The 22,984-nt window shown below is 38.0% G+C and overlaps 1 protein-coding gene across 2 annotated transcripts in view; it reads left to right on the forward strand.

Annotated features, from left to right (window-relative positions):
• Positions 1-12,108: 12,108 nt before the first annotated feature.
• LOC137135572 (dmX-like protein 1) overlaps positions 12,109-22,984 on the forward strand; it is a 51,367-nt gene continuing 40,491 nt past the window's right edge. Inside the window, exons 1-9 of one of the 2 annotated variants that reach the window (XM_067519844.1) lie at positions 12,109-12,477; positions 14,263-14,504; positions 16,181-16,306; positions 19,342-19,419; positions 19,918-19,996; positions 20,120-20,264; positions 20,460-20,526; positions 20,733-20,917; positions 21,532-21,736. In XM_067519844.1, coding sequence (XP_067375945.1) covers positions 14,418-14,504; positions 16,181-16,306; positions 19,342-19,419; positions 19,918-19,996; positions 20,120-20,264; positions 20,460-20,526; positions 20,733-20,917; positions 21,532-21,736 — 972 coding nt within the window. In that variant the 5' untranslated portion in view covers positions 12,109-12,477; positions 14,263-14,417. The remainder of the gene's footprint in view (positions 12,478-14,262; positions 14,505-16,180; positions 16,307-19,341; positions 19,420-19,917; positions 19,997-20,119; positions 20,265-20,459; positions 20,527-20,732; positions 20,918-21,531; positions 21,737-22,984) is intronic. The other variant, XM_067519843.1, reaches the window with a different exon arrangement.

Raw genomic sequence — 22,984 nt, forward strand, 5'->3', positions numbered from 1 at the left:
AAAGTGGAAACACGATTGTACAAATGTTTAGTAAGAGTAATAATAAGTAAAAGTCTTGGGGCAAAAATGAAACTTGATAAATCTAATCTACTAATGGACGGTGAGCCTTTATATAGTTTCTCTTCATTTCTTATCAGTCTCTGTGTAAGAGTCATGTGCTGTGAGTTGGAGCAATGTAACATCATTGTTTGATTAAGCTTTAAATTACTGTTTGAAGAGATGATTGAGTGTATTATATGCAAAATCTCCAAAGTGTTTACTTATGGTGTGTCTGCGAGTCCAGAGGTAGAGAGGTCAGGTCAGCAGTTCAATCCCCGCCACTTTCTGTTCATACCTATATTAAAATATCCTTGTGCAAGACACTGAAAACCCCAGCTCCATCATCTTCAGTATGTGTGTTGTGTGTTCTTTGGGTATCGATAAAGCACAAAAACACTACTATTATTTATTCACTTTTTTTTGTTGTTCAGAAATTAATTTCTGGCGGGAAAATGTGCGGTGTTCCCTTCAGAAATACCATGCATGCAAGTCAAAAGAACAAAAGTACTACTTCAAACAATTCTCAAGTTACATTTTCTTTTTCTTACTTATGCAATACATATCATAACACTGAATATTCCTGATTTTAAAGTTTTTCAGACATATCTAAACATACAATCCTGTTTACTCACAAGACTAAACCTTTATTGTGCCAGAAAAAGTGCTTGTTAAGAAACAGTAAGCCTGCGTCAACCTGTAGTGTGTAGTGTGTGTGCACTTGCCCAGGTGTGGTGTCTCAGCCAGCTAGAGACACAGGAGTTGTGCCTTTATATCACAGAATGGTGTAGGTGATAGGACGTCTATTCAAAGCCTGCTGAGCTGTGTGTTTTACGGCCGGACCACTGGAGGAGCATCATTTGTTAAAACCGCCAGTGCTGCTGCTGCTGGAGTCCTAATGGTTGCTGCTTACCTGTGGATCATACAGACAGCTGAGAAAGGAGCAGAACCCTTTTACAGTGGTAACTGCCATTGTACTGTTGCAGGGCAATCACTGAATCTGTCTGCTACCTCTCCTCTTGGTACTTTAATGGGCAGTGCATCCTGTTTATGTTCCCCAAGGGGTGTAAAGTGGAAAAGAGCAAACAAGTACATCTAAAATATGGGGCTGCTGCTGATTGCTAAACCTTTCCATATTTGACTTCTGGAAGCACAACACTTACATTCATGGCAAAGAATGCATTCTGCCATTTCTTTTAATTGATATTCACTCATGGATTATACTGAAAACAGACAGGAAACTGGGGATTGCAAGAATCTAGTCAAAATCGGGTAAACACTTACAGATTCTTCATTCTGTTTCTGTCTGGAAACATTGTCCAAGTTCCGCTTGCTTTATCATGAGGCTTCAGGGCATGAGCAGTAAATCGAAAAAGGTAATGTTAGGGTTTGTTAATTGTTTCCAACATTAAATGTAATGTTTGCCTGTGTGTGTAATGTAATGTATGCTTGTGATGTGTCTATGTACTGATGACGTCATTAGTGACACCATGTATCTTTGGTAGTTTGCTTTTGATATTTGCCTTTGTAGTTTACCTTTAAAGTCTGTTGACAGTGGTCAAGGAAACAATGCAATGCCAAATTATCATTATGTGATGAATTGAGTTTTCATTGGTCTATACTTATAAGGAGTTGTTTTTCTGCATTAAACTCTATCTGCTTTGATCTCTGTTTTCCAATAAATAGTGTGAACAAGAAAGAGCCCGGTGGAGTTGGCTGAGTTCGGGTGAAGTGTTAGGTCCCTAAGACCCCGTCGGGCTCCCCTTGTGCAAGTAAAAGACAAAAGTCGACTCGTTTTGTTATTTCACCGTTGTTGAACTGTATTTCTAGGTGTAATCAGCGGTGTTGTGGTTGTTAGAACCCAACATTTAATGTGGATAAAAATGTTACATTAAAGCATATAATTTATAAGTATTGGTAAATGGTTGCTCAAAAAGTGTCAGAAACATGGAAGCCATGTGAAATAAAAATAAAAAAGTGCATCCCGCACAGAGCACACAAAAACGTGTTCACCACAGTTGAGCAATTATGCTCAGCAGTCTACACAGGTGTCCCAGCTGTATTTCAGCATTTAGGCTTGATAGAGGGAAATTATTTAGCTCTTACCACTGTACATTTTTCACTCTAAAACCCATGAGTCTGTTTTTAGTGGTGGTTCATCAAGCAGTATTCAAACAACTAATATGTAAAGAGAACTGGAGAAATGATGTGGCATGTAGTAAAATCAAACCTTAATCGATCGATGATGTTCCCACGTATAGCTCTTCTGCATTGATACTGAGGTGGCTCTGTGATCTACTATAAGAATCTGTGTGTTTGATGTGGTTAACAGTTTTTAAATAATTGTGATTTTTTTAAACAATTACCTTATGAACAACACAGTAGAGGCAGTTCAGGGTAATGGCCACTCAAAGGAATTGGTAGGCAGCACAGAAAACTACCAGGAACTGCAACTACTACCACAGAAACCCAAGCTACATACATTATAATGATAGCATTTGATCTGCAGATGATCAGTTATATGCCTTACACCACACACACGTGTATGCATAGCTCCTATTGGTGTCACAAGTCTTGTTTTTCTGACCACAAAATGCAAAAAGCAGCCCAAATTAGAACTTTGTCAGCAGATACTCCGTGTATTGTTACTCTGCATGTACATTTTTGCCTACATGTATGTTTGTGTGTTTATGTTTGCTGCATTAGATTGTTAGTGTGAGGTAACTGAAGATTGAGAAGATCCTGGATGACAGAGTCAGGCTCTACATTAAGGCAGGAAACAAAAAATAATTTAAGATTGCCCCTGAGCAGCTGAATAATGATCCTTAAATGTCTGACAGCCAAGCAGGGAGCTGTCGCTCACACATGTGGATCGGTGTGTGTGCTTGTGTGTGTGTATGTGTGGGTAATGCAAGTGGAGCTCGTATCATAAAACTGAGTGACAGTCACATGCCTTAGCTTGGTGTTTATTGTTTAAAAGATCCCTCATCTCTGATATGTTTATGCATTACAAATACACACAAAGTTTATTCTTATTTCTTAAGAAATAAGAATCCCAGTGACATTTTTATTCAGCATACAACTTGCAAGCAACACGTTCACACCATTTTAATTGGTCTCCAAGAAAATTCTAGTTAATGTAATCTTTTAGTTTTTTTTCCTTTCACTCCATGATCACTCCCCATTTAAATGGTTTTTGGAAACACATTTGTATTCAGGGATGATTAATTGCTGTTAAACATTCATACTGTACATCACCTACTTACTGTTTTCACCTGGTAATATAGACAAGCATAGTCGGCTATTAGAGTGTCTGCATGTGTGAATGTTCTTTTAACAAATGTTATGATTGTTAATTATAGTTAACATGCTGGAATTGATTTTATGTTGGTGTATTGCTGTGCCCTGCTTATTTGACTAGCTCAGCAATTCTGAACCAACAGAGGTGCTATTATCTCTAAGTCATGCTCTTGGCTGCTATCAGTGAATGTGCTGAAATATGCAATTATGATCATATAATACAGTGATAAAAAAATATATTTCATGTACTTTTCCCTGCATAAAATGCCTTTCTATCTTGTCATCAATATGTAGTCAAAAGTCCTATTAAAGGGAGAGTGTAAGCCAGAGGCATCTATTTATGTCAGCCTATATAATAGTTTATGGTGGTGTGTATGACCTGTAATGGTAAAATGATGTAAAGCATGACTGAGTAGGGTACCGTAAGTACAGACCATGTGCAATCATACACACACGCACACACACACACACACACAAACACACACACAGACACACACACAGACACACACACACACACAGGGCTGCTGGGCCTCACCCTAGCCAGCTTCAGTTTCCTCTGTGCATCCAGGTTTGCATGAGAGCCATGAATAAGTCAGCATTTCTGCATGATAGGTCTGTAACTAGGAGTGACAGTTAGAGAGCATAGTCTTTAGAATCTCAGATGGGACTCAGTGTGTGTGCATGTGTGTGCTTGTGTGTATGTGTCAGGCTGAGTGCTTGTGCGTGTGAGTATGTCCTCCTTCCTCCCCTCCCTTCCCTCCCTCATCTACCTCACAACATCACAGATGTCGTGCTGTTGATGAAGTCTGAGAGAAAGAGAAAAAGGTTGAGGATGTCAGCTGCGAATGGAGCTGAGGGTTCAAGCAAACAAACTGGATCATCACTTAACCCAACAGCAACATTGCTGGATTTATCTGTGATCAAATATTCCAAACTTAAGATTCAATATCTTTGTTGCATGGGGGAGCTGATGCATTAAAGAAACTTAAATCTATGTGCAAGGTGTATATGGGCAGTTTTGTAAACAAACTGTGACTCAATCTTCTTTAAAGACAACAATGTAGCTCCATGTGAATCTGTCTTGAAATACAGCACATAAAGGCATCAAATATTTAAACATTTACACCCTGTTTACAGATATCGGCGGTGTTATATACTTGCAATCGATGTGAATGTGTGCTCTTTCTTTGTGTGCTGATAATTCATGTGTTAAATTGCTTTTTAATTTCTTGGCCCTGCTCCTACAGGCCCTGTTCTAACAACAGCAGCCCATTCACAGCCACGGGCTCCACAAACAGTGCCCTCACTCCAACCAACTCCCGAGTTCAGTTTCATCCATGGCCTCTTATCTGTTCTCTACCCACATGCCAGTTCTTCTCTAGTTATCAGTTATATGTCACTTGAAATCAAATTACGGGAGATAGATATCACACATTTTTGTACAGCTGACCTTTCTCTCCTTGTTCTGTCCACATGAGCATACAGGATATTTGTGTACACACCATCGAAGCACAGTGTACATTGTTGCACCTACAAATGCATATCAGGTGTTGAGTGGAATTGATTTTATGAAGCAATGATGCTGCAGAGCACAGCATCGCTCGGTAATGCTCCAATAGCATACAAAGTGAAGCAGATGTTCCTGTGACACTGCATATTAAAATTCCTATCTTCATCCCAGATCCAGATTTGACATTGGTGTCTCAATTCTTTCCTTAAACTTCAGCTTTCACTTCACCTGGGCAACTGGATGTGGGCATAGCAGCTGGTTTAATGACATGTACATACAGAGGGTGCTGAATAAATCATCCAGCCTCTATTACACACCCATAGTGCTCATCTATTTTTCAGTCATGGGCATTTCTCTGTCTTTCCTTCTCACTCCCTGTCTGTCTGCTTGTCTTTGTTTGTCTTTCTTTTAAGGCTACTAAGTTGCAAATTAGATACATATTTTGGTGTGTTTGTTGTTATTCTTTTGTCAGTGTTATTCCTATTTTCTGTTCTGGTGTACTTGGATACTTTCTATTCAATTGTGCTTCTTTGTGGCTGGTTGCAGATGAATGGCTGAGTTCCATGTAACAGTGGGAGGGGAAAAAACTGCTTGAAATTTGACAAAAACACAGTATTCGAGTTTAGAGCTTTATTAAAGGAAAATCAGAACAATCTGCATCTCATTAATTATCTCTTGATGTGTTGTAGTTTTGTATTGTGATTAATCCACAGGGGTACAGTGAAAGCATGCTTAGATACATAATACTGGCCAATTTCTTACGCTGTCTTTGGAGAATTGATGTCATTATGATCAAGCCCTCTGTGCTCTTCCGGAGACAGACCTTGTCTTTGAACTTTTAAATGATTGATGGGTGAGATGAAAGTGAATGTAGGTCACTCTGGGTGAGGGTCAACAGAAGCAGCATAAATCAGACAAGGATAATAAGTAGATATCTCAGAAGATAATGGCTCGGCCAGAGTCACAGCAGGTAATTTCAACATACATAACAAAACAATCTGCTATTTCTATTGAACACTGAATTGCACATTTGACTACTAATGGATAACTTGATGTTGTAGCAAATATAAACAGTTTAGTGCTGTAAAATTTCACTCGTGATTTAAGGTCACTCAGAGTGAAACATGTGATTGTGATTTTTAAGTGATGGCAGTAAAACCTGTACTGTACAGTTATTGTCAGAAATTGCTCTCTGCATTTTCTGTATGGCTGAGTCTAGTTGCTTATGGCAGGAGATAGAAATGATTATAGTGTTTTTTTCTTCCCCGGTGTCTCTACACTGTATCTGATTTGTTATCAGATGTGTCTTCTGGACGTCTGCTTTGTGATCTCCCTTTAAATCCTGTAAAAATATTTTTGTCTCCTCATTAAGCAAGTTCACTCCACATTTCCTCAGACAGGAAAAAGCAGCTCGAGAAAGAATGATGCCAACGCATTTGATGATAAGGAGACCTGAGCTCAAAGAAAGTCAAAACACACAGGAAAATACAGCTTGTATGTGAACCAGTGAGCTTCTTAGTGCTTGAATTTATCTGCAGTATAAGGAATACATGTGCATATATTTAGGAATTTTAACTTTGATAAGAAAATGCTAATCACTCATATCCAGTCTTGAGTGAGATAGTTCCAGTTTTTACTAAAATATTGAACTATCATGTTAAAATATTGAAGTGTTGTTTAAAAGTGAATTAACTGAATGGAATTGGCTCTGTACTGGGGCTGCAGTAGTGTTTGCTACAAGGCGCATGATAGATTTCATTTTAAGTTTACACAACCCTGAACATACTACCGGCATCAATTAGCACCTCTCTTGCTCAGTTTAATCAATGTCCATACATTATTCTAGTACAGCGCATTGTTGGGTTTCATTAAATATTCATAAAGACATAACATCCATATTGCAATACCACTTGCCCCAGATTTTAGCTGTATTTGTGACACACATTAGGCTGTGCTCTCAGGCTCACAGTAAATAACTAGGCCTCTCTTTTTTTTGCTAAAAACTCAACAGGGATCCTCCTCTGACTGCATCTGGTTGAATCTCCAGGCTTCTGTCTGCCTGTGAAAGTAATTCTTGGTGTATTGTATCTGTATCTCTGTTGCAATCTAGAGTTGAGCGCAAACTCAACAGGAAATCTCAGAAAGACAGACCCCTTGAGTTCTCTGTGTCTGTGAGAGAAAATGACAGAGGGACATTGGGAGTGATGCAAGCTAACAAAAGACAAAAAAGATACAAATGAAATGCTAAGTAAAGAGAACTTGGGAGCAGATGGGGAGAAAAAAAGATGAGAAAATCATAAAGGCAAAGTCAAACTAGAATAAAAAGCAATGGGTCAGGGCCATAAAGAGCTGAAGCTGGTGTCAAGAGTAAAAGGGTGAACAGACAGAAGGGAAAGTTCTGTTGTCAGCACAGAGAGGACGACAGGTGATTGAAGCATAATAACAGAGGGAGGAGCCTGCCTGACCCCTCCTGACCTTATCCTGGATCTGGCTCCTGGGAAGAGTTGGAGGAAGTGGGTGCAGAAGCAATCCTAATATCATGGGATATCCTGCCACCTGCCTGCTAACCTCTCTTCCTCCAGTGGTAATGTATGTTCCCATCATTTCACAGTCACCTCTGCAGGAAGAGATTGAGCTCAAGAGCAACACAAGCACACAGTGCACACACTCATAGAAACCTCATGCTATGACGCACAGACATTCACGTGCACGCCAGCACAGATGGACACATGCGCTCGTGTACGTAGGCCGTCACACATGCTGACACGCAAAAACACACACCCCTCCAGTTGACTCAACAACACACACGGCCAAGGACACATTCACTCGGGTCACTGCATTACGCAGAAATGAAGGACAGTGTTGAAATGATACGAAGGAGGAACAGCCAATAGATTACAACACAGAAAGTCTGCCAGAGATGGCACCAATAAAAACAATATTATCATGAAGTGCAGTGCAGCTGGTTTGGTTTACTGAGTGCACACAAGCTTATTATCCTTCTCAGTGCAGGTTTAGAGATGTACACAAAAATGAAAGCTTCTCATTTGAAGTGTTTAAAGGATACACACAATTACCCTGCAATGAGACTTCCATTTTGTAATTACTAAAGCCAAATACTAGATGGCTAGTATCTCCAAAAAGAAAACAATTGTTGGTCTTGTACCTCAGTATTCCTGGTTACATATACCACTGTCTATCACACAAAGTTCAGCAACTTGTGGATATTTTCTCTTCTGTGGAAGAAAGGGCTAGCCCTGTGCCCCCCACCCCACCCATGAAACATCAAAGCACGGCCACACTGAAAACTTCAAGCCCATTTTGGCACAGACCCTCCTACCTTCAGATCCAGTAATTACAGCTTATACAAGACATCAACATTATTACTCGTCAAACCACAGTATAATAATACCACAAAGCACTTCAAAGAGACAACTCACATTTCAAGGGAAAAATAAAAACTCATGGATTATGCATTAGGAAGGACTGATTCAAGCTTCCAGAGCAGCTGGGGCTCACTTTGTGTTATCTGTAGCAAGACTCAAACTTCATCAAGATATATGCTGGGATATTTGGAAAAACAAAATTTCACATGATCGTTGAAACAGATCACCAAAAATTGTAGTTTTGGTTTCTGTCTTTTGCATTCACAGTGCGCTGCCCATTTCACATGAAACAAAAGAATGACACAGCAGCCAAGTTTGGTTTTAGACAGTGAGGTTAAAATGCAGTCCATTGATGATTGGGACAGCGTTGCCATCATAAGCGTTTTAAAATATGTTTCAATACTGCCCCCGTGTGTCTCAGGTTAGCTGTGTAAAAATAATGCACACGTTCTCTACTTGTAGTTGTTCTTTATATTAGTCTCTTCTATAAATCTAATAAAGTTATAATCAGATAATGCACCAGTAATGAAGGAGCTCTTGAGCATAAAGTTATTTTATGATTTATTTCCCTGTTCTCCCTCTTAAAGAGAAAACAGAACACGTTTGATATGATTACACATATCATGGCAGCAGAAGTACGAGAACTGATGCGAAGAACAAAGGACCAGGTAAAAAAAAAATAATGTTAGAATTATGCACATTTACTGCTTTAATATACACAGAGGAGACAAAAAATTATCTCAAATGTTGTACTCGAACGAAACTGCTTACAACAGGGGTGGAATTAGCGGCTGGTCAGGTGGGAAGTAATTAAATGCATTTACTCAAGTAGTGTACTTAGGTGCAGTTTGGAAATACATTGCAGGAATATTTTCATTTTGTCACTTTGACTCCACTATAATTCGAGGGAGAATGTTTCACTTTGTACTCCACCACATTTACAATATTTCCCAGTTCTGGATGCCGTTGGCTTTTCTACTTCTACTTACAGGAAATACAGGCCTTTGCAGTAGACTTGAACAAGTTCAATGTCTGAAGAAATCTATTTATGAGGCACATGCCAAAACAAAGCTAGACTTCACTTTGTGTTGTCAACAGCATCAAGATCTTTATATAGTGTTAAAATATGCTTTTTTAAATCAATCAATCAGTCAGACTCATGCCTAGAGAAATCATGCCTAGAAAAATATTTATTTGTGGAGTACTCTTACCTAAAGTCAATTCTAGAGAATGTACTGAATACTTCAGTTTGAGTAGCAAATTTGAAGTGGTACTTCTATGTTAAGTATATTAAAGGCAAGTACCTGCACCTGCAATATTGAATTTATATACATCTCATTACATAGATCTACCACCTCTGAGTTTTACTAGCTTTTAATGACCAGTATGTAGCATTACTGTATCAACAAATTATGCATAGAATTATTTGTTGTGAATTTTGATGGGGTAGTGTAAAGCTGTGTTTCATACAATTATATATTAGAGGTTTATAGTGAGACAATGTACATCACTTAAATATTTAGCAACAAATATTTTGTGCTCTGTGTAGATTCTGTAGTGTCTGTAATTCTGAAACAGTGCTGCAACAACATTTCATGCCCAGATTAACAATCTTGCAGGTTTTAACAGCTTCTGCCAAATGTATCTTGGATCACGTACAGAGATGTTCTGATATTTTTAGAACCTCTTCTAAAAAAATTTTGGCTTTCTGTCTTTACCACTAAAATAACAGCTTATGTTAAAGAGCCCATTACCCTGACTCTAACAGAAAACTCTCCATGCAAGATGACACATTTAGTCAGTAATCCAGCATGTGTTGTCACTTTAGACAATATTGAGGTATACAGGAGAAATTTGAACTTAGAACCAACCTGCACTAAACTTTGTCATAGTTCTTCTAGCTTCAAACTGGAGACTGTAGTTTCTTATTCTTTAAACTTAGACATCTGCACTAAAAAGAAAGTCATGCTGACAAGGAACTATGCACACTTACATAAACCCCGAGAATTCACAATCACAATGAATAGCAATAGACTTTATACACCGTGGAATAAAGATTGTCTATTATGGGAGTCTCTTTTATATTCTCTGAGAATGTTCAAAGTCCAACCCACTGGTGGAAAGCTAAAATGGTAAAACAAAATGGGGTGACATTGTTACACCATGATGAATGGTGTGTGAGTGTAGATGCATGTGTGGGCAGAAGCCTGTTTGCAAGAGTCTTATGTCATTTTAAACATCTGAAACCCATAAATGTTGCCATCAGTGACACAATGGTCTATATGTGAGTGTCAAAACCGAAAAGCAATGCAATATTCAGCACAGTTGTACTCAGAAGCTACATCTTTAATAATGCTTTGACCTACTTCGGGATGGGAAGTCAACAATTTCGTCATCAGCACCCTCCAACTGCCATGACAATAAATGTCTCCACCTTCCCCAATGTCACTTACTTGTCAGCCATTTTAAATATTCATGGACAGTGTCTGTCCTGTTTAACTCAACATGCTTTTATTGGGTTTGAAGCTTTCAACCCCCTCACATCCCTATTCAATAAAATAAAGCTTCAGCAAAATGTGTGGGAATACAGTGTTTATTCTGTGTTAATTAACTTTATTATTGCAGTGGTGAGTTATATTTGCAAGTCTCCGAGTCACCTTTTAGTCAGCTTCATAATAACCTATGTTAGTTGAGAAAAGATAAGATAAATCTTTATTCGTCCCAGAGCTTGGAAATTTTCGTGTTATAGCAGAAGCAAAAGTGTGTAAATGTGTGGCAAAAATTTCTGTACAGAATGAAAACAAAAAGTCAATATAAAAAAATCTATGTAAATAAAAAAGGCAAAATATACGATACAAATAAGTACAATTTTACAATTGAACAGTACAAATAAGTTTACAGTCATACAGTACAGTAGTTTTTACCAAAATAGTAGTGATGTGAATTATTAATAGACCTCTATGCTCATAACTATATGATATAGAGGGGAATTATGTTCAGAGATTAAAAATGTAAAACAATTGCACTTCAGATAATGTGAGAAGCAATCCTAGTCTGTTTTAACTATTTGGACTGGTTATAGTCAAGTGGAATCCAGTGTGTTAAGCAACAGTGACACCTTGTGATTATTTAGGCCAAATACGAGGATTAGAATCTCCCACTAACCAAGAGTAATATAAGGTAACATAAATTGAGATGCATTAAAATAATTAACACAGTGATACACTTTGTCTTGTTACCTGCCTGGTGATGATGGAAAAGTGTGGATTTATTCACCATGTTATAACTTTTGGACATGGTTACAGGTGTACCACATTCTTCTAACAAGTTTGTTCATACATCTCACAGGTCTGAGTTTGCTTAATTCTTCTTATGACGGTGGCTCATCTGGACATCCATAAACAGGTTTTAGCACCACTGCAAATTTGCTGAATTAATAGCTACTTTCATCCTTTTTTGAGACTGTGCAATAGAAACAGTAATTCTTTGAATTTTAACTTTTTTAACTTTTATTTGCACAGTAAGGCAGGTCCCTGTTCACAAAATGTAAACAAGGTTCACCTCAGCTACACCTGTGCAGGTGTTCACTATGAGCCAGAACAACCACAACTGTCTAAGTAAAAATCAAAAGACTGAAGAACAATTGAATAGAATCTTTCTATTCAAAAAATCCCAAAACTTGTATATATTATATAATAGTATATTACTTATTCTTTCTGTAATATTGAACATTTAATGTAACTTAAACGTTTTTTCTATGGTTTCTTTAAATGTAAGCTGGTATGTGGTGTGATCAGGAATGTAGGTCATACAGGAGCATTTACTAAGCGATTCTAAAAAAAATACTGCTGTCAAAACCCAACTACAAGAACCACAATGCATTGCGGCGAAACAGTCATTATCATGACACATCTCTAACATAAGGAAAAGCTTCCTCTTTGAAAGCGTTTTATTTGCTAACCTTGGGGAGAGGTTGGCTCCTTCTTGTGGCTAGCATTTTGAGAAGTAATTTAACTCTCGGCCACCAACTTTTAGTCCAGTCCGATTTTCAGATAGCGTTTTAGCTCAGAAGCTTGGTGCAGAGAAGCTAGTATATGCTAACGCTTGCTAAATGAGAGGACCGCATCTGTAACATGTAGCTTTAGCAGTTGACGTAACATAAACGTTAGAGAGCTGCGTTCATCAGAGAGAAGCTGTGAGGAATATATCTACACACAATTAGCAGCAATAAAAAAACAGCACAAGGTGAGTAGCAAATTGCCTTCTCTGATACTGGTTGTGCTACGGTGTTTATTTTATGAACTGCTAGCTAAACTTACCAGCTAACGCCAACTAACTTGGCTTCACGATTAGAGGAAAAAAACAAAACAAAACATGACAACGTTGTATGAAGGGTTCATTTAAAATAATCGAGTCACTTAACTTATTATACGTTTAATGTGAGCGGGTGACGGATCCAAAGGCAGATGTGGTGTCATAAACTAACGTTGGCTACATTTTAATGTGCTGGCGTGTGATACATTATCACGTGAGGTGCCACAGCTCAGGAAACACACAATTACTTTTCTCCGGTAATAAAACAACCGGTCATTGCCGCTGCACTGTGTGCTAATGATAGAACGCTGGATTGAACTTTGTCATTCAAGGATTTATTTGCTATTTACAAATCCATGCTAGTTTGCATTGTAACATAACAATGATAGCCTCCTAACTCACCCTAATTCTGGCTAATAGTGAGCAATAACGTTATATCGCTGGAGCCTCTAAACATGTGATATAAATGTATTTGTTCTGTACAGCACAGCCCATTTGAACCTTCATGTTTTTGCAGCAGTGCTTAACTGACAAGACTGAAATAGAGTTTGACACCAAAAGAGGCTAATTTCAGGTATTTTAACCCTGTCTTGTGGTGACCCACTTGGCTCACTGACACCTGCTCTCAGCTCTTTAATAATGGTCTGTATTGAACAGGTTCTCACAGCCTAAGGAGGGAAATACAGATCGTCTAATTCTGTAACATTGCTGCTAGTTTGTTTAATTGTTGTCCACTAGTACTGACCTACCTCTACTACTTCAATACTTTTATAGAAAATGTGTGTAGTTTCCAAATCATTGTGAAACACCCTATTATGAATTATACAGTGTCAGGAATGTACAAATGAGTATAGCCTTTTTATTTATTTATTTATTTAATTTAAACTAAAGCTGATTCCACATTGCTATACTTTTCTTTTCCTATCGGTTTATCCCGTGAGTTCAGGGTCACCACAGCGGATCATTGTCCGCATGTTGATTTGACACAGTTTTTACGCCGGATACCCTTCCTGACGTAACCCTCCCCAATTTCTACCGGGCTTAGACCGGCACTGCACAGCTGGGGGGGGGAATGGGATGTTGGGGGTTCAGTGTCTTGCCCAGACATACTTCGACATATTGCCGGGACCGGGGATCGAACCACTGACCCTGTACCTTTTTGCCCCACAAAAAAACATCGCCTATGTCACCTTGCTTGTCCAATGTCTATTTCATTGGTTCCCTGAATCCCCTCCCCCGTATTTAGCCCTCTAGTTTCTACCTGCCATGGTGGTCATTCCAGTTCCTATTTATGCTAACTAGTTTGTCAATAATCAAGCTGACTGCATTTGTTTTGCAGAAAATAACTGACACACAAAATGACATGCATTTTAAATGAAAGAAAATGAACCTGAGATCACATGAGCTTGGATCCCAATATGTATGACAAATAAGCATTACGCTCATTTGTGGTGCATCCTCTTAAAATATATTGATATGTTTTATACACCAAGGTCTTTGTTGGTATAATGCAGTTTTGAACTGGTGCAAACATGTTTGATGACTCAAAATGCTTTGATCTTTTTAGTACTTGACAATGTTACTCCAACTGCTAAATGTTGAATCTGTTTGCAGTAAATATCCAAAGTCAATAACATGCACCAGGCTTGATACTTAGACTACCAAAACATTCTCTGTTTACATATTTTTGCCCCTTCCTCTGTCTCTTCCTAACAGCATTTCTGTAGAAACAGTGAAGTGAAATTACAGACTGCAGAGAAAGATGAGCACATCCTTCTGATGGTTTCCCATGAATCCCACCTGGAGTGGGAAGACATTGTGAGGAAGATACGCTAGAGGAAGAAGAAACCCTTATTATATAAACAAGAGTCATGAATCTACATCAGGTCCTGACAGGGGCTGTCAACCCTGGGGACAATTGTTTCTCTGTTGGGAGCTTCAACAATGTGCCATTTACGGTAAGATATTTCAAGCTCTGGGAGTATTTACCTCCCAGCCATTTAGGAAGTCTGGTTGGTGGGGGGTTGCCCAATTGATCTGTCACAATGCTCAAGAAAGTTTAGTTTATTTATTTATGCTTTTGTAATAACGGTGGTACTATTTAAGAATGAAGTCAAGCCGTTTTCTTAGATGTGGCCATCAGGTACTGGGTAAAATAATAATGTCAATTATTTTTAAGCCTCATAATTGAATTTTAACTACCCATGTTCTGTCTTCACAGAAAATAATTGAATTTAGTAGGGCTGGACCTGAGTATTTGACTATTTAGTTAATCGTTCATTGGATTGGTATTTTGTTTGCTATGTGGTTTTACTTTCTTAAAACAAATCCCGTGCACAAAGGCAAATGATAGATCCACTTATGATAACAAGACAGACAATACCTAGAGTTTAAAGTACAGACACACAGCCAGTTAGCTATTTGATGAGTATTAAGGGACCTATATCTCTCCTTTTACGGAACCAATCCACTTCACTGAAGCCTTTTGCCATGTTGTGCTCGCATTGCCTAGTTAACCCATGTGTCCTCCTTAAAGTTCTGAGTTAAACAAGCAGAGCTGCGCCCACCCCCCAAATGAATATGAAAATATTCTACTAATATTACTGAAGCTCATGAACTCTAAAAAGCCCTAGACATTAGCATATATTCAACATAATGTCTTATAACATGTGACTTAGCAAACAAAACACAGCTTGTCCTACTGCTGCCTAAAAATGTAATCTGTCAGGTAAAATCCACCCAAGATGCAAGCTCTGGCACAAGCTATCTTTGTCTACTTGCTCTCAAAGTTGGAGTATAGAATACTCAGCAAAGCAGACAAATTGACATGTCTTGGTACATGTGTACTAACACCATGAACCTGAAGCTGAAGCAGCTAAATAGAATTTAGTCCTCAATATTTGTACACTTGTGCTTACTAGTAGTACTACTACTTCAGAGCAGAAGTTTTAAACTAAACTAGAGATACAGAGGAAAATATTCATGATCTAGAATATTTTATGCATCATAAAAGATAACGTGGGAATGAAGTAAAGGTGGCAGAGGTTTTGTTGTTGTTGTTTGAGGGAGCTTATCGGATGAAACAAACTCCCATTAATAAATATTCATACCTAAACTTAAATGACAAGTAAGTGAAAATGACATAGTTGGAGAGCACATGTTTGATGACAGAGACTTGATTCTAACCAGACATTTAGATGCTAAAAATGTTTGCACCCAGATTACGTTAGGTTTAATAATGCAAAAGCACTTCTTTGTTAGAGTTTAGGGCTCTACCTCTGACTGCCTGTGCACTCTGTGTTCTTGAAGCTTGCTCCCCCTCCATGTTATTCAGAGGGTGGATCAATAGGAGACCTATTTTTGTCCCTGTGTCCTCTTTTAAAGGAGGTACACTCTCAGTGAATCATAGCTCATGTGAAGATTGTCTTCTGAGTGCCACAAAAATAGATTGTAGAATTCCAATCTTATCCAATTGTACTCTGTCATATTGTGGCATGTTTTGATGCAGTAACACTGCCTCCAGAGCAAGTGTAGTTCATGGAGTTATGAAGTGACAGTTTATGCAGTTCCCTCTGGATTGAGCTGAGTGTCATTTTCATCTCTGTCCTCTTGTTGCTGTCTTTTCCCTTGATAGGCTTATGCGTCAGGTTGTGATGTGGTGATTTTAGGCAGTGACTTTGAGCGACTGCAAATCATCCCAGGGGCCAAGCATGGCAACATCCAGGTTGGCTGTGTTGACTGCTCACTGCAGGGTGGACAGGTAAGAAAAATGGAGTGTTGTTTCGTCTTATCGGGGTCTCAGGTCTATGTTCAAACCAAAATGTTCCCAAAATCTGATAAAAACACTGCAGTCTATTTCTTAATGTATGTAAGGCTTTTTTACGTTATTGGTACCCAAAGGGCTTTACGCTTCTTATCTTTCACACATTCGCACTCCCAATCATGCACACACTCACACACAGATGGGGGAGCTGCTATGCTCCAGGGCATTTCGACATGTAACAGGAGGAGCTGGTAATCAAACCAACAAACAAACCAGTATTTTTTTTAAAATACAGTTAGACAGGACTATTCTTTCAAACATTTCCCTGATTAGATTGTTTAAACTGTATAAATGGTGATCAGAGAGGAAGAAAAGCATGTCATTGCTTTTATAGTGGAAAGAAAACTTAATTTAAACTTAAAAAAACTCCTAAATTTAAAGAAGTAAAAGTAGTAGACAATTCTGTGACCAGCACTTCAGCTTCCTATTACTTCACTTTCTTGTAATGACAAAACATTTGAGGTTTAGTAGAAAATGTTTTTGATCACATTTAGTGGACAGTGTAAGGAAATCATACTACATACAACTACTAAATAATACCCATATTTGTTAAAATGTCCAGGACTGTTCTTCTTTAAAATACTGTTGTAGATCAGCTATTACTGTTTTAAAAGACACAATCTCTGTTGTACTATTAAGTGCTAGGAGCTTGTGTATTTAATTTAAAGATCTGAGGCAGTTTTTAATCATCTTGAGGTTCCAAGTGAGTAAAAGTAGTAGTTTTCTAGTTTTCTCTAGAGTGTTTCACATTCTATCTGTGGGTAAGAGACAGTTCACTTTCTGTTGATTACAGGAAAAGTTGAGTTTTTATTTAATTGTTGTAATGGTTTTCAGTACAAATGCAGACTTAGATAAGGGTTTGTTCTTTTTTGGCAGGACATGTGGTAAACTTTATGAGTTGGTACAGGTGTAGGTCCAGTTTGTAGGAGCAAAAATAGACAATATGCAGTCCTTTTTTTTTTTTTTCAACACAAACTTAAAGTTCTAAATTTGTAGATTTGTGTTTATAACGTAAGCTCATTATTCTTACGGGTTGGAAGTTTTACAAACTGATGTCAAAGTGAAAACGCAAGGCAGAAATTCTGCTGCTCACTGCTTGCTCACAATCAGTTGGCCCTGTGTTGGTCTCAATTATAAGACTGTACATTATTTAAAATGGCTCGTTTGGGATTTTTGACTGGTTTGATGCAGCGCTTTTATTCTAATGGCTGTGTTCAGTCTACAGGGTTTGCTTATAATACTCTTCAACAAAGGTTTTCTCTGCAGACTCTTTCAGTATGGAGCAGGTAATTACTGTCATTCAGAACCTTGTGTGGAGCTAATGAATTTTGACTCATGATTTTACTTCAAAAGTTGTCTCTAGTGGATATGCTCAAGAAGAAACAGACCTTCATTTAAAGCCCTGAAATTGTGGCATCTCAGACACTTACTGCAATGTTCCTCTTCCGCACTTTTCAAGCTTTATTGAGTGTTTGTCTCTTTATCTTTTTAATTCCTCCTAGTCACTGAGTAACACTGTTGCAGTGTAATACAAAAGTGAGACTATAATTGTAATCTGGTTTATTTTTTATTGCGGATGGTGGTAGCTTAGTTAAAACACCACAGTGGCCTGATTTGACTGATTTGAATGGAAAAACATTTGCTTGCTCAATACCTTAACACTGTCCTCATGTGATGTTTAATCCAATTTAGTTGTGATAGTGCAAATCTCACATGCATACAGCATGGTTTAACATTTCTCTAAGTATGCTCAGTTGGTATTTTATCCAGTTCGGCCTCACTGCCCTTCTACACACTGTGATTTTGCCAATGCTATGAGTTTACACAACAATGGTGAACACTGCTGTTCTCATGCTGTAAGTGTTGTATTACATTAGAGGCATTTTGCAAGCATCAGAGACCACATATAGTTACAGTTTGCCATCGGACATTTATTTCCAAAGATACTATTTTTGAATGTGTAATTACTTATTAAGAATCAGCACTATATTTTAAAACATTACTAAACTTAGTCCAGAGGGGGCGGCTGTAGCTCAGTTGCTAAGGCAGTTGGTGCCGGTCAAAGCCCCGTAGAAATTGGGAGGGCTATGTCAGGAAGGGCATTCAGTGTAAAAACTGTGCCAAATCAACATGCGGATAATGATCCGTTGTGGACTCTCTGAACTCACGGGAAAAGCCGAAAGGACCCAAAAAAAGACGAAACTTCAGACAAAAAACACTGGCCCTTGCCAGGTGTTAAATTAAGGGACATTTTCTGAATGTCATTAGGAGAAATTGTTTGAACTCTGTGTGTTATATTACCTACCAGGTCATATATTGCAATTCTATTTGAAGCAAATGCTAGTAGTTCAACATTGGAGAGACAGGACAAGGGGTCAAAGATCAACGGCTTTCAGCTTGTCCCTGCAGAATTTGCACTAACAGAACGTGTTCTGCATGCCATGGTTTGGCATGAGTTTTTGTTTTTGTTTTGTTTTTTTCCTTGATGCCCTTCCTGCCACAAACCAATCTGGGCTCAGACAGGACAAGGTCTAACCTCTGCTAATAAAGTACTGCCGTGGCATTAAATCCACTTAAATCCACACACCCTTAAATCAAGCTTTACGGTGTCAATTGTAATATTCTTGCATCATAATATCATCAAAATCTCAATTGGTTTTTAATGAAACCATGACCAAAAAATTGTCACTCACATCTCACCTTTACTCTTTCTACTTGCAGAACAGGCCTATGTAGACTTGACTATATTACCCCCCCCCCCCCTGATTAGGTCAAAATCTATTCTTAATTCTTTAAGAGGACATGGAATTGGAAAAAACAAACACACACATATATATGTATTTTACACATACACACAGACTCAAATGCCACATTATAATATGTGCTTAGAATACTCTAAGAATATGTCTTGTTGCCTTCTCTATTAGCAAACATCTTTATAAATATTGCTATTTGTTTTTTCCTGCTGACAGATTGCAGCTTCCTATGGAAGCACTGTGTGTGTGTTTGAGCCTGTTCAAAACACAGATCAAAAAGATGCATCATTGATTGTGAGTAGCCCACATTTTCTTCAGTCACAGTTTGGTCATGCAAGCATTCAGACGGTCCTGGAAAAAGTAGAAATTTGTCGTACAGGTCACGCTCTGATGAAAAGAAAGTATTTAACCCACTGCACATTATTTATACTGTATTAAATTGTATGAACTCTTGAAATTATTGCCATGTTAAATTCCTATTCCCATTATCTAGTCAGTGCAGAATATCTGGTTTTGCTATTTCATTGTTGAAGAGCCTTTTGTTGTTAGAAGTAAATAAAAAAGTCACATTGAAAGATAAGATTAGACATTTAATCTGAGCTCGTATCTGTTTCATTGCAAAAATTCTCTGGCATTACAGTCACTGTCCATGTGACCTGATTCCGTGGCGCTTGTATGAAAGCAGCCTCAGTTTGAGTTCTTGTTATGCAGTTGTAACTACTCGGTAAAATGACCAAACCTGTCCTGTTTTGAGCACTGATGTTTTGGTTGTCTTCATTTTATCCTGTTCAGAAATTGAACTGCCAGTGGCAGAAGACTGGTCAGCTTGTGTTAGAGTCTGTGGTGCGGAACCTGGCCTGGCACCCTACAGGTACTTTGATAGTGCTGTCTTAATGCAATACAAATGAATGAAAACAATTATGCACTCATACATTTTTTATTGTGATAAAACAGTTTGTGTCTGTGCTAAAACAGTGTATGTGTTTTTGTTTAGGCAGCAGACTCTTGACGGGCTCCAGTAGCCTCCAGTTGTGGTCTAACGTTGATGGAGTAAAAGATGAAGGGGAAGAAGGAAGGAAACAGATGCACATGTCCATAAGAGACTCTGATTCTGCTTGGAGGTGCATCTGGCAAAGCAAGTAAGAACAGATAAGAATACAGTCAGCATATGATGCTGCCTACTGCTGTGACTTTAAGATGGGGATTTTATATAAAGGAATGATTTAACACAGATATTTACAATTACCATCACACACTATATATTTTTTATGTATGAACACAGACTGCAATGTTGAGTGTATTGAAAATCCTGTGATTTAAATGTTTGTCTGCAGGACAGCCTCTCGTGTTAGTTTATTGAAGTTTTCCCCTGATGGAGAATTCTTTGCCACTGCTGGACAAGTAAGTGGACTTTACATATATTTGCTGAATCTGTATAAATTTTGATCAAAGTCAGTGTGTGTAAACCATGTTTGCATTGCTAATTCACACTGACCACACACAGTATGAATCTTAACTGTAACTGCTGGTACTGATCTTTTAAGTTGCAATATGCAGCCCAAATGATTTGTACAGGCACATCCTGACATCATTTATATCCTCTTCAGGATGACTGCTTAGTAAAAGTGTGGTACAGCACCAGTAAGTGGAAGTCAAGTGTTTCCAGACTTTTCACACCTCCAGAACCCAGTATCAGCATCCATGGAGATCTGGCCTTTTCCTTTGTATACCTGGCTCATCCCCGTTCTGTTACGGGCTTTTCTTGGAGGAAGACCAGCAAGTACATGCCACGGTATGGATAATTATTTATTTTGGCAAGTCTCTTGTTTTGATCAAATCTGTCAGCAACAATGAGAACAGCTAAAGTTAACAAACATTAGTTTCCTCCCAGTAGTTGACCACAGCCTAAGGGAGTAGCACAGTAATGGCAGAAACAATACTCGAGTGTCAAACCTGTTTATGACAGTTTTACTGGACAGACAGGTAGTGTTTTTGATCGGTTTATTTAGTCATCCAGTATTACCCACATAGTATCGTGTGTGTTCAATGAAAATTAAGGAGCTCTGAAAGAGTACTGTGTCTTCAAGACAGGTTACACTGCACTATATGTAGCTCTCATTTATGTCCTGCTTTGTTACAGCATTGTAAATGATACTTGATTGTGACTGAAATTATAATGTAACATACCATATTTTTGTGTCCATTTTGCTAATTATTTTCTCTTGCCTGACTAGGTAGAGATGATTGTTACTCTTATCATCCTAGATAATTCACATGGGAGTAACACTGTAATCTTAATAATAATGCAGAATTATAGTCACTAGCTACTGTGAATTAGGCTTGCTTCTGTTATGTTGATGCCTGTCATTATTAATCCCCCCCTCTTTTCTTTCGCTCTCCTACCAGAGGTGCCGTGTGTAACGTTCTGCTAACCTGTTGTAAGGACAGCGTGTGTCGGCTCTGGGCAGAGACGTTGTTGCCAGGTGACAGCCTCCTGTCTGGTCACTATGACAACCAAGCTTCTGACCAACGCAGTGACACGCTCAAAAATGCTGGACCCTCTGTGAAAAACACCTGTAATAGGAAGACACAAGGAAAAACGATACAGGAAGTAAGCAACTTTAATGTGATTTTTGCTCGAACTAAATATTCTCAATTTCTATTTTATCTAAACCCCAATTCAACAAAAGTTGGGAAAATGTGGAAATATAATAAAAAACTGAATGCAATCATTTGCAAATCTCATCAACCCCAATTTTTTTCTCAATAGAATATAAACAATATATGAGATGCTGAAACTGAGACATTTTCCCATTTCATTGAAAATATTAGGTCCTTTTCAATTTGATGGCAGCAACACATCTCAAAAAAGTTGGAAGACGGGCAACAAAAGCCTGGAAAAGTAATTGCCACAAAAACAAAATCTGATATGTTGTTTATGTTCTATTGTGAATAATTATAATATGGGTTGATGAGATTTTCAAATTATTGCATTGTGTTTTCATTTATGTTTTCACATCATCACTTCCCAACTTTTTTGGAATTGGGGTGGTATCTAAAAATAACTCTGCAGTCACAGGAAAGCACCTGTCCTATTTAGTATAGACACAAACAAATGTGGGTTTTTTTCTGATGTTTTCAGTGTTAAAGATGATGGCAATTATTTGATCACTGAAGAATAAGCAAGGGATTGTTGCTGTGTGGATGAGTCTGCTGACTGGTGTTAGGAGTTTTTCAACTAAATACAAATAAAAACTAAGAAAATGTTTTATGATTTTAGAACAGGGAGAAATAAGTGTATACTAAATAACTTTGGGCGTGATGGAATTGAAGTGGTAAGTAAATGTAAATATAAAAGGACAGTTTTCATGGAACTTAAGCACAGGAGTCATTTGCAGGATCTCAACAGTGGTGTGGTTATACACTCCTGGTTCTCTGTTACCATTTACTGTATTAGCATAGAATCCTCTGACTTCTGTTTTTATTTAAGGGTATTTCTTGCTTTTTGTAGTCAATAAGAATAAACCTAAATGAGATTATATCTGCTTATAAGCAATATGTTATTCTCAGGATGAAGGTGCAGGTACAAACGCGTAAACTACTTGGGTCATAGAAGCCCTGGCTGGGTCCAATTGTTGTTTAGAATCAAACGTATTTTTTTAAAATCTGTAGCACATAAGAATGTCTTCTAGTTTGTTACATAATGCACTAATCCAACATTTTCTGTGCAGTGAGAAATAATTGGCACGAATACATAATCAATTGGTTTGAATATGTATTTTTCTGCTGTTACGGTGTTAAATTAGGAAACTGCAGAAATAAAAGGAGAAAATGCAGAGAGTAAGTGAAAGCACACATA

The sequence above is a fragment of the Channa argus genome, chromosome 11 (assembly GCF_033026475.1).
Source record: "Channa argus isolate prfri chromosome 11, Channa argus male v1.0, whole genome shotgun sequence".
Lineage (NCBI taxonomy): Eukaryota > Metazoa > Chordata > Actinopteri > Anabantiformes > Channidae > Channa > Channa argus.